A 14,580-nucleotide genomic window follows, 5' to 3' on the forward strand; every position below is an offset into this window, starting at 1 on the left:
AACAAAAGGAATAGTTTCAAGGAGGTTCATACTTCTGAGCAGTTTGTGGTATTTTCAGTGTGTGCCTGTCTCAATGTAGAAAGCCAACCCTGATGATGAGCCCTTATCCAAAAGGTAGGCCTCATGTAGTTTTCTGACAATGTGGGCAATACTTTTTCTTGATTAAACAAGTTGAATTACGTTGCATGTAGTGCCAAACAATTCCCAGTCAAAGTGCTTGTCAGACCTGGGAATCAGCTGCCTTGTTGCACTTTCATCTTCTTGTGCTCCTTTCAGTACCCTGTATTGACCAAAGAAATCTGATAGAGCAAAGTTGTTGAAACCTGGTCATGTCAGAGCATGGATGAGGGAACTAGTGGATGAGATATCAGGTGCTGTGCACACCTACATTTCAAAAAATAATAGTCCACCTTTTTATGAAAAGAAATATCCTATATTTTTAAGTAATGGTGTTTGAAGATTTAATTCATCCTTTGTCAAACAAAAAGATCCTTGCCTATAGGTATGCAGCGATTTCTTTTCAACTTTACCATTTGTTTCAAAGAGTTGTTTTAAAAGTGTCCTTAGTTTAAATCTGTAAAATGCCAACTGCTTCTGAGTATTATGGGAGAACTTTTTGAATTAAGCTTAAAGCTTAATTCAGGTCAGATCAGTATATATTTCAGTAGCCAGATTTTAATATCACTAAAGACACTGTGGTTAAAATTTGAGAAATGCTTAGTTCTGGTAGGATGTAAAATAAATAGGTTGCTGTGACTCTTCATATTCTTCTATTTTTATTCTGGCTTCTTTTAAAGATCACTAATTAGTTTTTTATTTGTTTGAAGTTCTTCATTGTGTAACTTGATCTGAGTGAACATGAAAACATAGGTGTTTATCTTTCTTTGTATATGAAGATGCTTTCATTGTTTGAAGCCAAAAGCTTGCCATCATGTGAGTGAAACAAGGGAGTGCTATTAAAAGCACAGGAATAAAATTCCTATTCCAGTAAAGAGGTATGTTTTAAATACTTAGGCAGATTATTTTACATATTTGTTTCATTTAGCCTGCTTTGTGAACAAAATGCACTGTATTTAGAACTAATCTGACAGGATTGGTACGAAAAAACTTCAAAATAAACAGTCTTTTAATCCTTAGAATGAAGATACACAGTTTTTCTTCATATAACTTCAGTTAGAATAGTTAGTTTAGGAGAGAAATTTGGATCTCCTGTTTTAACTACTGAAAGAGAAGGACAAAATTCAAGGTGGTATCAAAAATGTAAAGAGGCTCCTTCCTATTTTTGATCCCATCTCTGAAGCAATGGTTAGGCATGTTGATAATTCAGTAGAAAATCTTATGAATTCTTCAAATTGCAACTACATGTAGCTGTAGAATTGGCCTTTAAAAATACCTTAAAGCTAATTTTCTGTGAGTGAGCTGTGATATGGCATTGCAATCGTACAGATTTCTTGTACAAACTTTTAATTTGTTTTCAGAAATGTCATACTTATTCATAATTTTATTAGCACTTTTGTATAATTTTTGCATAACTGGAGTAGTCGGATATATACTTAAGATCATTTTCCAAGTGGTTGCATCAAGGATTAGGATACCATTTATAGAAACACAGAATTGGTAAGGTTGGAAGGGACCACAGTGGGTCATCTGGTCCAACCTCCCTGCTCAAGCAGGGTCATCCTGGAGCACATGACACAGGATTGCATCCAGATGATTCTTGAATGCCTCCAGTGAGGGAGACTGTGCCTCCTTTGTGGGCAACCTGTTCCAATGCTCAGTCACCCCCACAATGAAGTTCTTCTTCATGTTCAGGCGAAACTTCCTGCGCATCAGTTTCTACCTATTGCCTCTTGTCCTGTTGCCTGGCACACTGAGAAGAGCCTGGCTCTAGCCTCTTGGCAGCCTTGTACCTGGGCTTATTATTCCCCAGGTGAAGGACCCTGCCTTTACCTTTGTTGAATTTCAGCTGGTTCTTCTCTGCCCATCTCTCCAACCTGTCCAGGTCCTTCTGAAGGGCTGCACAGCACTCTGGGGTATCAGCCACTGCTCCCAGCTTTGTGTCATCAATGAAACTCCTGAGGAGACATCTGCCCCTTCATCCAAGTAATTGATAAAAAGTTAAACAATATTGGGGCCATTATTAAACCTTGGGGGTCACCACTAGTGACAGGCCTACAGATAGATCCTATGCCACTGATTACAAACCTCTGGGATCTGCTGTTCATCCAGGTCTCAACCCACCTCACTGTTCACTCATTCAGTCCACGCTTCCTGAATCTGCCTGTGAGGATGCTGTGCGAGACAGTGTAAAGAGCCTTGCTGAAGTCAAGGTAGATGATATCCACTGCTCTCCCCTCATCCAGCCAAGTAGTTGGTTCATCATAGAAGGTAATTGGATTGGTCAAGCATGATTTACCTTTAGTGAATCTGTGCTTACTACTCCTGATCACCTTGTCCTTCATGTTGGTAGAGATGGCCTCCAGAATGGGGTGCTCCATTGCCTTTCAAGGGATTGAGATGAGGCTGACTGTGGTCATTTCCTGGGTCCTCATTCTTGTTCTTTTTGAAGACTGGGGTGGCATTTACTTTCTTTCAGTCCTCAGGCACCACTCTGATCTCCACAAGCTTTCAGACATGATTGTGAGCAGCCTCACTATTGTGTCTGCCAAGTCTCCCAGCACTTGTGGATGCATCCTGTTAGGGCCCAGTGACTTGTTGATGTCAAATTTGGCTAGGTGTTCTCCTCAGTTCTCCTTGACTGAGGAAAAGTCTTCCTTCCAGCATTCTATTACTGTACTCTCCTTGATCAGAGATCCCTGAGGGCTGGTCTTGTCAGTGAAGCCCAAAGCAAAGGTGTTCAGTACTGCCTTCTCTGTGTCCTGTTACCAAGATCCCCTCTCTATTTAGTAGCAGGCCCACACTATCCTTAGTTTTCCTTCTGTTATTGATGTATTTGAACAAGTCCTTTGTTTTGTCCCTGTTGTCCTTGACCATATTCTTGAAGGGTCCTGGCCTTCCTTGTCTCATTTTTATTTACTCTAACAGCCTCTCAATATTCTTTCCAAGTGGTCTGACCCTGTTTCCATCTCCTGTGTATTTCCTGGCTATGCTTGAGTAATGACAGGAGTTCTTTATTCATCCACACAGGTCTCTTGATGCCTTTGCCTGATTTCTTGCTCATCGGGATGCATCATCCTTGAGCTTGGAGAAGATGGTCCTTGAATATGAAGTTTCCCTCTTTTTATTAAAGGTCATTAGAGTGATCCTGGAGATTGGGAAACCTTTTCATTTCTACATTGATTTGGGTTTGTGTTTTATGGCTTCTGTTTTGGTAGGCCTTGGAGACACAAGCAACTGTGACTTCTAGCTCTTCTATCTCTTTTTCATCTACTGGCTGTAGGAGATAAGTGGTGTTTTATTTCCACTTTTTCTCTGAAGTTTGTGGTAATCAAGAAAATTAATCTCTAGGAAATTCTTTGGAACTGGGACATTTGGAAGATCTTCCGGAATGTTTCATAAAATTGATGTTCTTTAGTAGTTTTGTTTTTTTTAAACTTCCATTAAAGACATTTCAGGAAGTGGTGGCTTTGAGAAAATGAGCCCATTGAACATTAATACTACACTTAAGGAGGGTTTATCCTATAGTGCAATTTACACTTGACTGATTTTTTTTACAACTGAATATGTAATGCTTTTGCTATTTACTCCATCACATCTCAAAATATACTTCAGTGATTAAAATGAGAAAGAAATTAAGTTTCGTCTTGGTAATCATAAATGCAGCTGCTTCAAGGAAGGTGTATTATGATGAGGCCTAGAAAGTGGGAAGTGTGCTTATCTCTGGCTAGGCAGGGTAAAGGGAGTAAAGACAATATTTTATACTGTGGATGAAGGCAGAGAAACAGTTAAAGAAGACAGAACTTTTTTTGAAGACCATATCCGATTTCAACAGCGCTTGGAGTGTGGGTGTTCATCTGTCAGGAGGATTAACGATGAATTTAAGTTTTTCATCAAAAAGCTGTTCTTGCAGAGTTCTGGATGGCTCTGTCATGCATAGCTTTCATCACTCTTTAAAGGAAATTTTGTTAAAGGTAACTACTTCACAAGCTTGAAGAGTTGATTCAAGCAGCTACTATTGATTGCCTAGCTCTAAACTTTTTAAAGTATCACTATTTCAGTTAAAATATATGCATAAAATATTTTTAACCTTGTGTGGTGAAAAAAATAGAAAAACAGTACAATTCCTTTAACCATGACTGCTGTTTTAAGAGTTGAAAATGTGGGGGAAAGCTTTACAAGAGAATATCTTCTGATATTCTGAATAGCTATAAGAGCTACAAGAAATGATAACTAGCCTTGGAAGTAGGAAGTTCTAAAACTGAGCAGGTGCCCAAATTTTGCTCCATCATAAGTCTAATTTATTCTAAATTTGTATTTCAGAGTCCAGTTGGCAAAACTATTCTTAATACCAATTATTTGGCAAATGTGTTAACTTTATGATTTGTTCATCCCAAGAGCTAAATCTACATGTTGTAAGATTTTGAGGTGACTTAATATCATACAATATATGCAACAAAAACAAACTGTAGTTGCTTTTATTTTAAAATATTATGGTCTTGTGATTTTGTGGTAGAAGATGAAGCAACTGTACTAAAGTCTATAAGAACAAAGTAGAAGTCTCATGGAGGAAGTATGTTAACCTTCATGTGTTTTTACAATGGGTGCAATAGCGAGAAGAACATTTTATGGTGGTGTGACAACTAAAGGGAGGAGAAAAAGAATTATACAAACTGTCATATAAAACTTCCTGGTTTAAGATTTGAATATTTTCTTACGGAGATTAAAAAAAATTGTTGCTTATGACACAGAAATAATGGCCTAGGATGGTGAATGGAAAATTCTTACTGTTCTCTAAAGTCAGTGGTCTTTGTATCCATAGGTGGGTTAAAAGATTTATTCTGCCATTATTATACTGTTTTGAGTATTTCTGTCAAAATAAATATTGAATTTTGGGAGCCAAAATGTACCCTGTAAGTATTTTATTTGCTGGTAATATTAATAATAACAGACAAGATGCAATCCAATATGTTAGAAACTTCTGAAGAAGAGAAGCAAGAACAGATATTCTAGGATTAAATTGAGTGATAATAAACTCTTTACATAATCATGGTCTTGTATAACCAAGGACATACTTGTTTTTAATGAGTTATCTGATTAACAATTTGAAAACTGCATGTCAAAATCAATAGAAAAATAAATTTTAGCATGTGGAATTTGTCTGTTATATTTGTGTAGTCTTTGGCTGTGTTAAGGAGTTTTCTACCTTTTATCTGTGCCAAAAATTAGTAGACATGATCTCCAGTGTCTGCATGGGAATTTGGATCTGGAAATACTGAATTACTGTTATTTAGATAGCATAGTCTCACTTTATAAAACTTACTCTGAACGTATGATGAAAGACTTGAGGTTCTATCAAGACATGTGTTTCTCTCCTGGAAATACTCTAGTTTCCTAACCTGAGTGTTGGTATTAGAGAGTCAAGTATCTGGAAACTATTTCAGCAGCTATCAGGAAATTCCAAAAGTCAAGCAGAAGTATGGGAACGTTGCACTAGAGCCATGGACCACTTTGAGCAAATCCCAGCTTACTGCAGTAAAAACTATGCATACACAGTATGGTATGATTTTTTTCAAGAAGAGTGTGTCTTAGTATGCTCTTGAAAGAAAGAAACTTGGATTTGCCTTTCAGCTTCAAGCTTATTCCTCCATCTCCCTAAAAGAATAAAAATTAAGGATAAACAACAGTTCATAATCTTTCTTTAACTTTTCTAAGCATGCCTCTTACTATCATGAATGTCTCTTTTTTGCCAACCTGGCCATAAAATCAAGGAACGACAACCTTACTCTAGTTTTCATAATTTGTGTTTGAACTGTGCATTATTTCAACAAAAGCTGGTTATAGAAAAGGAAGAGGAAATTGCATTCATTTCACATAAACTATTAGTTTAGAGGAAATAAAGCCTTGTTTGAAAGCAGGTTGGATAAAATACCCTTTTGGCTAAGAAAAATGCCCATTACCAAAAGTAAAGCTCACGAGACAGAAAATGCACTTAATTTCGCTTGGAAAATTGAACTAAGCCTTTCAGTTTCATATTTGTGCTTTATTCACTGCAGCATGGCTGCACATGGTTTCTAAAGGGAATGCTGTGAAGGGATTAAAACTTTTTTTCTCTTGGTGAAAACATTTTTCTTTCTTACGTAACACAAATGCAGCAGACATTTTTTCAAGTCTTACTTTCCAGTCTTCTGCCTCAGTAAAAGAAACTTCAAAAATTCGAAAAAAGGACAATTTTTTTTTTTCTTTTAAGAACAAGATACATACCAAATATTTCTAAGAAAATTTCCCTTTCTTGCCTTTCAAATTTCAGACATGGGATACAGAGCTGGAGAGATCTGCAGAGTCATGGGCTGAAGCCTGTCTCTGGGAACATGGACCAGCAAGCCTTCTTCCATCAATTGGACAGAATCTGGGGGCACACTGGGGAAGGTAATTTAAGATACTGTTTTATGTAATGTATGAGATTTTTTAAAATCTAACAAAATTTGCTTGTTACTTAAAGGAACAATGGTAGAAGCTACAACTTTTGAATGATCTAATACACTGCTACTGGCTTCTCTAGGTACAGACCTCCAACATTTCATGTCCAAGCATGGTATGATGAAGTGAGAGATTTCACATATCCTCATCCTCATGAATGCAACCCATATTGTCCGTACAGATGCTCTGGTCCTGTTTGTACACATTACACACAGGTATGTAGGTGTGCTTGATTTTTATCAGCTATGGGAAAGAATGGCAGAGACTTCCAGCTAGGTTGCTGTCTGACACTTGGAGCACACTAAACTTGCAGTAGATACCACAGCACAAAAGCCCAGCAAGGGCTTATTTACACTCCATAGTTACAACCACTGGGTGTATCAGTCACAAAGTAGGGTTGTCATACAAATCTTTAGATTTCATCCTCATAAATATCAGCAGGATGAGGAAAAAGGTCGCAAACCGCAGTGTTAAAATGAGTGTTACTGCTCAGTGCACTTATCCAGATAGTCCTTCCCATAATATGTTGCAGGAACAGCTCATTAAAAAAAAAAAAGTTTTCTTAGGTGAATTCCTCAGATCAGACTAGTTTTTAAGACCTTGTTTTAACTTCAGGAAGATTTTAAGATAGCATAGAGATTATTTACCTCATACTTCTGAATTCTGTGTATCCAGACTGAATTTCTTCTGAGGGCTATCAGCGTATTTTCAGTGTATGGGAAATACATAATCTTCAGATTATACTACAGTCCACATTTAATTTTTGACATAATAATGGAAAACTTAAAAATTATTGCTCTTTGAACACTAATTTTCTGTTTACTGACATAATTTACAATTGTATCTAATTTTAAAGTAGAGTTACCTCTATGTTCTTATTTACCATTTCTATGAAAGTACCTGTAATTACATTTACCATTACCTGCTATTACATTTACTATGCATACTATTACTATTACATATAGTAAATGTAATTGCATTTACTATATACAGCTTTTTTGTAGTACTAGTTCTTCATAGTACTTGCCTCTTTCAACTTTTAAATCCTGCTGGATCTACAGATTTGGCTTACCTTGAATGAATACATTTTCAACACCTGTCATATTTGTCTCATTTGAACAATTCAGATTTCATCATTCTGATTATTTTTGAGATATGCGATGAAAGGTGAATACAGGAGCACAGCCACCTTAGATTGCAATGACACAAAAGCATATTCATTTAAAATCCATTAGACTTGGGTCTATTCAGTATATGAGTGATTTTGTTAATCATTTTATCCTTTGTTACCTCTTTTACAGCTGAAAAATTCTGTTGTCTCTGTCAAACCAATCCAAACCCCTCTGGGTCTTTAGGTTGTACTTTAGGAACTTCAGCACATGGGAACATAACTTCTAACTCACAATTATCTATTAATTGTAATTCTAAGAACCAGTTCTTCAGATCCTGTTTAGTAAATGTTTTGCTACACTTTCAAATATATGCTTAGAGCATTTGTATAAAATGAGAGACATATCTTTTCTATCAAGGTAAAGCTTTTCTCTCTAATAAGGGTATAACTGAATGGCCTTTTGACAGTTGTAATTAGGTCACTTGAAGCCATTTATAACAGAGGGGAATACATTGCTTTGGTGATTTGAATTTTTTATATTGGAGATAGTTTTAAGTTGATAATCTTTGGTTTTCACATGTTTTCCTCTTTTCCGTAGGTTGTTTGGGCTACAAGTAGCAGAATCGGTTGTGCAATTAATTTGTGTCATAATATGAACATCTGGGGGCAGATTTGGCCAAAAGCAGTTTATCTTGTATGCAATTATTCTCCTAAGTAAGTAGATTGACACCCAAAAATATCTTGAGGGGGCGAGATACTTTATTATAGTCCAGGAAATAATCTGCAAGGAAATCAGTCTGGATTTTCTGGTTTTTGTACTGTTATGAAATAGAGCATTGTTCCCAAACAGTCTTTCTCTGCACAAATATTCTTCTGAGTTTTCTGGCCTGCATTTTAGTACATATACAGCATCAGAGATCTTTATTGTAGTGTGATATTTTTCTGAAAAATAAATGTATCTCCCCACTGTGACATAAAGGAATGTGTAACAGGAAGCCCATGGTTAGGATCAGATTTTGTATGATATTCCATCTAGGAGAGTGGAGCCTGCTCTCATGAAGTGGAGGAATTTAGTCTTATGTGCTGTGCCAGTCTGAAAAGATCTTACAGCAATTTATGTCAGTTCTTCATTTTTTTTCTTCATGAACTTTTCAGCTATATTCTGTGTATTTGGTGTAGAATCATAGAATCATTTGGATTGTAAAAGACCATTAAGATCATTGACTCCAGCCAGTAATCTAATGCTGGCAAGTCCACCACTAAACCATGTCCCTGAGTGCCACATCTACATACCTTTTAAATACCCCCAGGGATGGTGACTCCGCCACTTCCCTGGGCAGCTTGTTCCAGTGCTTGGCAACCCTTTCAGTGAAAAAATGCTTCTAATCTAAACCTCCACTAGTGCAACTTTAGGCCATTTCCTCTCATCCTATTGCTTGTAACTTGGGAATATCAGAAAAATGTTATGGTCTATATGCCTCTGGTTTTCATAATTTATTTGTTGGCATATTAAGTACTGTTTAATGTTAATATGATCACTGATTGATTTTTTTTTTTTTTTTTTTTAAAGAGGAAACTGGTGGGGTCATGCTCCTTATAAACCTGGCCGCCCCTGTTCTGCATGTCCCCCTAGTTTTGGAGGAGGTTGTAGAGAAAATCTTTGTTACAGAGGTATGTACTATTTCACTGTTACAACTATAAATGGGAATAGAAATGTCTTTTTTTTTCTTTTGATTTCTTTCCTCATTGTACTTTAACATAGTGGAATAGAATATATTATGTGTGTGCCCAAAGACCAGTTAGGGCCTTGCTTTACTGTGATGAATGGGAGCATGTACTTGTGATATGTGAGGCTGAGCCTCACCAGAGGGAATGGAGTGCACTGAACTCCTGCTGGTAAGTGCTGGTTCAGGGATTTTAGTACACAAAGATGGAGACTCATTGTGTGCTCTTTATATGCCTTTCTGTAATTACACTGGAATTCTATGCAGTCATTTGTTTATAGGGAAACATTATCTCAGTGGCATTGTCATGTGGTGTGTGAAAAATCAATAACAAAGCTAGAAGACATTAGTAATTAAAGAAAATGTCAGCTAGGATGATTATTAACTTCTTAAAATTTTTGGAATGCTATTCATATTTTATAGCATTGAAACACAGCATATTATGAAGCTGCTGCTTCTTTTTTTCCACTCTGTGAACAACTCATTTAGCAATTTTTGTTAATAACTTCTGAGATTTCGTATGGACCATATGAAAGCTGCATGTGTGTGCCCAAATATCTTCCTTATGGTTCTTGCCTAAGTAAGAAATGTAGATTCAGTTATGAGTGTTTCAGAATTATTTTCACTATGTATGAATAGAAGGGCCTCATTTTCAGGTGTATGTTACTATTAAATAAGCTTCTTTAATTGCAAGTTATCTATGAACTTGGTAAAACTCTGCCCATGTGTAAGAGAGATTGTCTTTGTTCCATTGGTTTTCTGATGGCATAAAGATACTAAAACAGGAGCGTTAAGAGCAGTTTCATACTTCAATTGTGCTGTGAGTGCTGGGAAAAAGGAGTATATCTTTGCTCACTATCACAAACACACTTGAGGTATTTTATTAATCTTGAGTTCTCCATCTTATGAAGCTGTGGAGAGTTTTCCTTGCTTTCTGCCTTTTGTCCGCCACTTTTTGAGAACAAAGCCGTATTACCGAAACACGGTAAGGGATTTACATTCCACACTGATTTTATTTTTCTGAGATTTTTTATTTTTTGCCCATTTTCTGAAACAGAGGATTCAGAAAGACCTTATTCCCCCCACGAACCAGAAGAGGAAACTAATGAGATTGAACGTCAGAGATCCAAAGCCCAGGATGCAACTGTGCAAAGCTGGCCAAGAACACATCAACCTTCAGCCTCCACAGGCACTGATGACAGTGAGAAAAATGAAGTAATAAGCACACAGCAAATGTGTAAGGAATCTACCTGATTTGCAAGTTGTCAACAAAATTGAATTATCTAGTATCAAATTCATTGCAGTGAATTTGCTTTTTGCTTGTTTTAGCTCAGATTGTTTCATGTGAAGTAAGGCTAAGAGATCAGTGCAAAGGAACAACTTGCAATAGGTATGGTAAATTTTACAGTTGTCATTTTGAGATTTTTCTCAAAGGCTATATTTGTATGTGAGCTGGAATATTTTCCCTTTTTGTAATCCCAGGATTTAAGACCAAGTTGTATTTAATTCTCTTAGGTATGAATGTCCTGCTGGCTGTTTGGATAGCAAAGCCAAAGTTATTGGAAGTGTACATTATGAAATGGTAAATACTTTTAAATTAGATTTTGTACCAGTAGAGTGTTTAATGAAATGTCTTTTCTATTGGCATACTAGTTAAAATCGTATTAAGAATGGATTTTGAGGATGTCAGCATTCACCAAAAGTAAAAGCTTACACCAAATGTTTAAGATAGCATCAGATGACCTAAATTTGCATCTGCTTTTCTGTATGTACTGTACAAATGTACTTCACGCTTACACATACACAGAAGTAGAATTTTTGTGTCCACATATTTACGTGCAAATATGTGATGGTGCAACTAAAAGAGAAGTACAGCGTTTTGTGAGTATGCTTGCATGAACTGTTTCAGTAAGATGGGCCTGCTTGTGTAACCTTAATACTAGCTGAGAGTATATAGTTTACTCTGTAGAACTGGAAAACAGTAGAGGAAATGACAGCTACTGTGAACAAGTATGCTGTAAATGAGAATAGTTTATCTTTGAGTAAGGCAAAGTGGTGGTTTATTTGTTTGAAATAACACCTACATAGACCAAGTCACACATAAGGGACTCTCTGCCAAGTTTTTAACGACACATTGTAATTAAAACCTGTTTTTTGTCTGACATGGATCTGCTTTTCCTGCTCTATTTTTCAGCAATCCAGTATTTGTAAAGCTGCCATACATTATGGCATCCTAGACAATGAAGGTGGTTGGGTTGATGTCACTAGGCAAGGCAGGAAAAATTACTTCATCAAGTCTTACAGAAATGGCGTTCAGTCAATTGGGTAAGCTTTTTCTTAAAATTAAAATGTATGAAAAGGTTTTCACCTGTTTATTTTTATTTCATACAAAATAGATCACATTTTTAATAACATTTTGCTATGCTTTTTGTCATAAAGAATATGAAAATGCTATAAAAAGGCATGTGGATATAGAGGTATTGTATCCATTCTGAAACTTTAGCCAGCGTTTAACGGTGGACAGAGAGTTGGCACAATAATAATACAAAAGAAGGTTAAATAATTTGCAGAGTCACTTGGGCAGTAAGTTAGTGTTTGTAGTTAAATAATCTTAATATTGAGAGTATTCAGTTAATTAATTGGTAAGAGTATCTATTTGTTGTCGAAAACTAGTACATACTGGCAGATTGTTTTAGGTGTTTTGGACATGGGCAGAGCAATCTATGACAATTAAAAAAGCAATAATATTACAAGTTTGTGTTTGTAAATAAGCCTCTTTTAGTGTGCATATGAACCAAGAAGAAATACATCTCTTCCAGTATGTTCGCTAATTTCAGCACAGTTCCACAGTCTACATACTACATTTTGCACAAATATTTTGCACTATTTCTGCATTGGCCAGTGATGGAATAATATTCCATACTGTGGAAACTTCATTTGGAGGTGTACTGCACTGCTGAGGTGCCTTCCCTAAGACTGGTATGTGAAAACAGCTCCAAATACTTGTAGACATGCTAAAGGAAAACCCAGAAAAGCAACACATAGAAGTGAAGAATGCTTGGCAGTTTCATATGTAATTATCCAGTGATAATCAGTATTAGTATATTTGAATCTAAGATATTATTAGTATTTGCAAATTACACTTCACTATATCATAATGTATTCTTCAGAACTGTAAATTGCTGTCCTTATTTCTGTCTATAGTTAATATACGTGTAATAGTGGTGTATGTATAGCTCATAGGAGTAATATTGAGCTGAAAGAAAACAGAATTTTTCTGAGTGAGATATTTGGTTCAGGTGTAAACCCAAGAGTCAAGGAGATAGGTAATCATCAGAGGCTGTGCTCTCACACTGTACTGTGCAAACAAATGACACGGGCTATGACACCTGTCATCATTTCTCTTTTCTACAGATATGTCTAACCCAGCATAGAGAGGAGCACTGACCTGGTAGACTAAATTCAGTGGTGTATAATTTGATCTACCTGGGTAGCACTTAAGGCATTGATATCAATCACCTTCTTTGGATATCCAGTGACCTGACTGTGGTTTGACTTACCTGCCTAAGAATGAAGATACAGACAAATAGTTCTTTTTTTATTTACTTTGATACAAAGAGGGAAGTAAATCTTGATTATATCAATACTAACATATTAGGAGCCAGCTTTCTTACAAATGTAGGAGTAGATAACCTGTAAAAAAGTCTTTAAACTGGAATCACTTGATTTCCCATGAGTTGAAATCTGTGTTTCTGTGCTATATGAGACAAAACTGTATGAGTGTCCAGCCTAGAGAGTGTATTTAGCACCTATCCTCTGAGAACTGGAACTCAGGGCAAGTTATTTTAGCTATGGAATAAATAAAGATCATTTACTAAAGTTTCAAACTTTCAAAAGGCCCATCAATAAAGCTGGGGATGCCTTGCCGCTACCTGACTCTCACCAATGTCTGTAGATGGAGCCTTGCATGAACTAGATACCTACTCAAGAATAGATGAAATAAAGTGGATCTCACCTTTTCTGTGTATTGCAAAACAGAATAGAGAGTACAGAAAACTAAGTGTCAGTGCAGCATAGAGCAAACGCCCTAATCTTCAGCTCCTTTGATTTCTTATCAGGATTGCTAATACAATGTTTTTTCAGCTGTTGGATTTTTTTAGGATAGGGTACTGTTCTCAGTATCTCAACAAGCTAGTCAGCAATAGAATACATATTCCTACATCAGTGTTCAACAATGCTAGGGCAACAGAAGTATGAGCTACCTCAGTGAAAATGAATTGGAATCCAATAAACGAGCAATGTGAAATTGATGGGTCATACAAGTAAATAAACCAATGCAGGCAAACAGTGAGAGTCCACGGGAGCAATTTGCTCCAAAGGTGAATAGGGAATCATTTCCTTGGTTTGTTTTTCTTTTTTTAATAAGTAACTTTATGGTGCCAAAAGCATCATCAGCTTTGTTACAGATGAAAAATATCAGAATCAGAGGCATATCCCAGGAGTTAAAAGACGAGGAAAACAGAAGATAAGGGGAGTAAAATAGAAATGTTCATCAATTTGTAGTGAAGCTACATAACCTATATACCTGATTTTTTATAACAACAGGAAGCAGATACATCTGGGTGCCATATAATTACTGAGAAAAAATTACTCTTGCATGTTATACTGGGTTTTTAATGATGCTCATGATAACAGGAGATGCAAGATCCAAGAAAAAAATTAATGAAATGTTTCAGAAAGGCTGTTAGGAGAAACTCTTCTCAGTGTTGGAGCTGTTTATATGAATGAATCTTCAGCAGAAAGTGAATGATCTCTTCTGGTAGATGAAAGCTTCTGAGCAACCATATGCTACACTATGAGGGAGCAGTATGTTGCATAATTGGTATCTACCACACATTCTGTTAGCAAATTAAATTCCTGAAAGAATTTAACACACATTCCTGTTTTAGAAACAGATTCCCTGGGAGTACAAAGTAAATGTGTCATTGCAATAAATAGACTCCCAGCTGGGGAGAAGGGGGTGCAGTGAGTAAAAACTGATCGGGGACATTGTCTTGGGTTTATTTCCATATTGTCTAATAAAAATTATTCTAGCTAAAAGAAATCACTGAAATATGTTATTTACTGGTAATTTCTAATATTTGTTCT

The 14,580-nt window shown here is 36.3% G+C and overlaps 1 protein-coding gene across 1 annotated transcript in view; it reads left to right on the top strand.

The window, feature by feature from the left end:
• Positions 1–14,580, top strand: part of CRISPLD1 (cysteine rich secretory protein LCCL domain containing 1) — a gene marked incomplete at its 5' end in the record, with an annotated part of 35,465 nt that overhangs the window by 12,052 nt on the left and 8,833 nt on the right. Inside the window, 8 exons of the mRNA XM_082280856.1 lie at positions 6,428–6,546; positions 6,680–6,812; positions 8,307–8,422; positions 9,279–9,379; positions 10,490–10,669; positions 10,762–10,822; positions 10,948–11,014; positions 11,627–11,757. Of these exons, the coding sequence (XP_082136982.1) occupies positions 6,428–6,546; positions 6,680–6,812; positions 8,307–8,422; positions 9,279–9,379; positions 10,490–10,669; positions 10,762–10,822; positions 10,948–11,014; positions 11,627–11,757 (908 nt within the window). The remainder of the gene's footprint in view (positions 1–6,427; positions 6,547–6,679; positions 6,813–8,306; positions 8,423–9,278; positions 9,380–10,489; positions 10,670–10,761; positions 10,823–10,947; positions 11,015–11,626; positions 11,758–14,580) is intronic.

Source organism: Coloeus monedula (assembly GCF_965178545.1).
Source record: "Coloeus monedula genome assembly, chromosome: 1".
In the NCBI taxonomy this organism is placed as follows: Eukaryota; Metazoa; Chordata; class Aves; order Passeriformes; family Corvidae; genus Coloeus; species Coloeus monedula.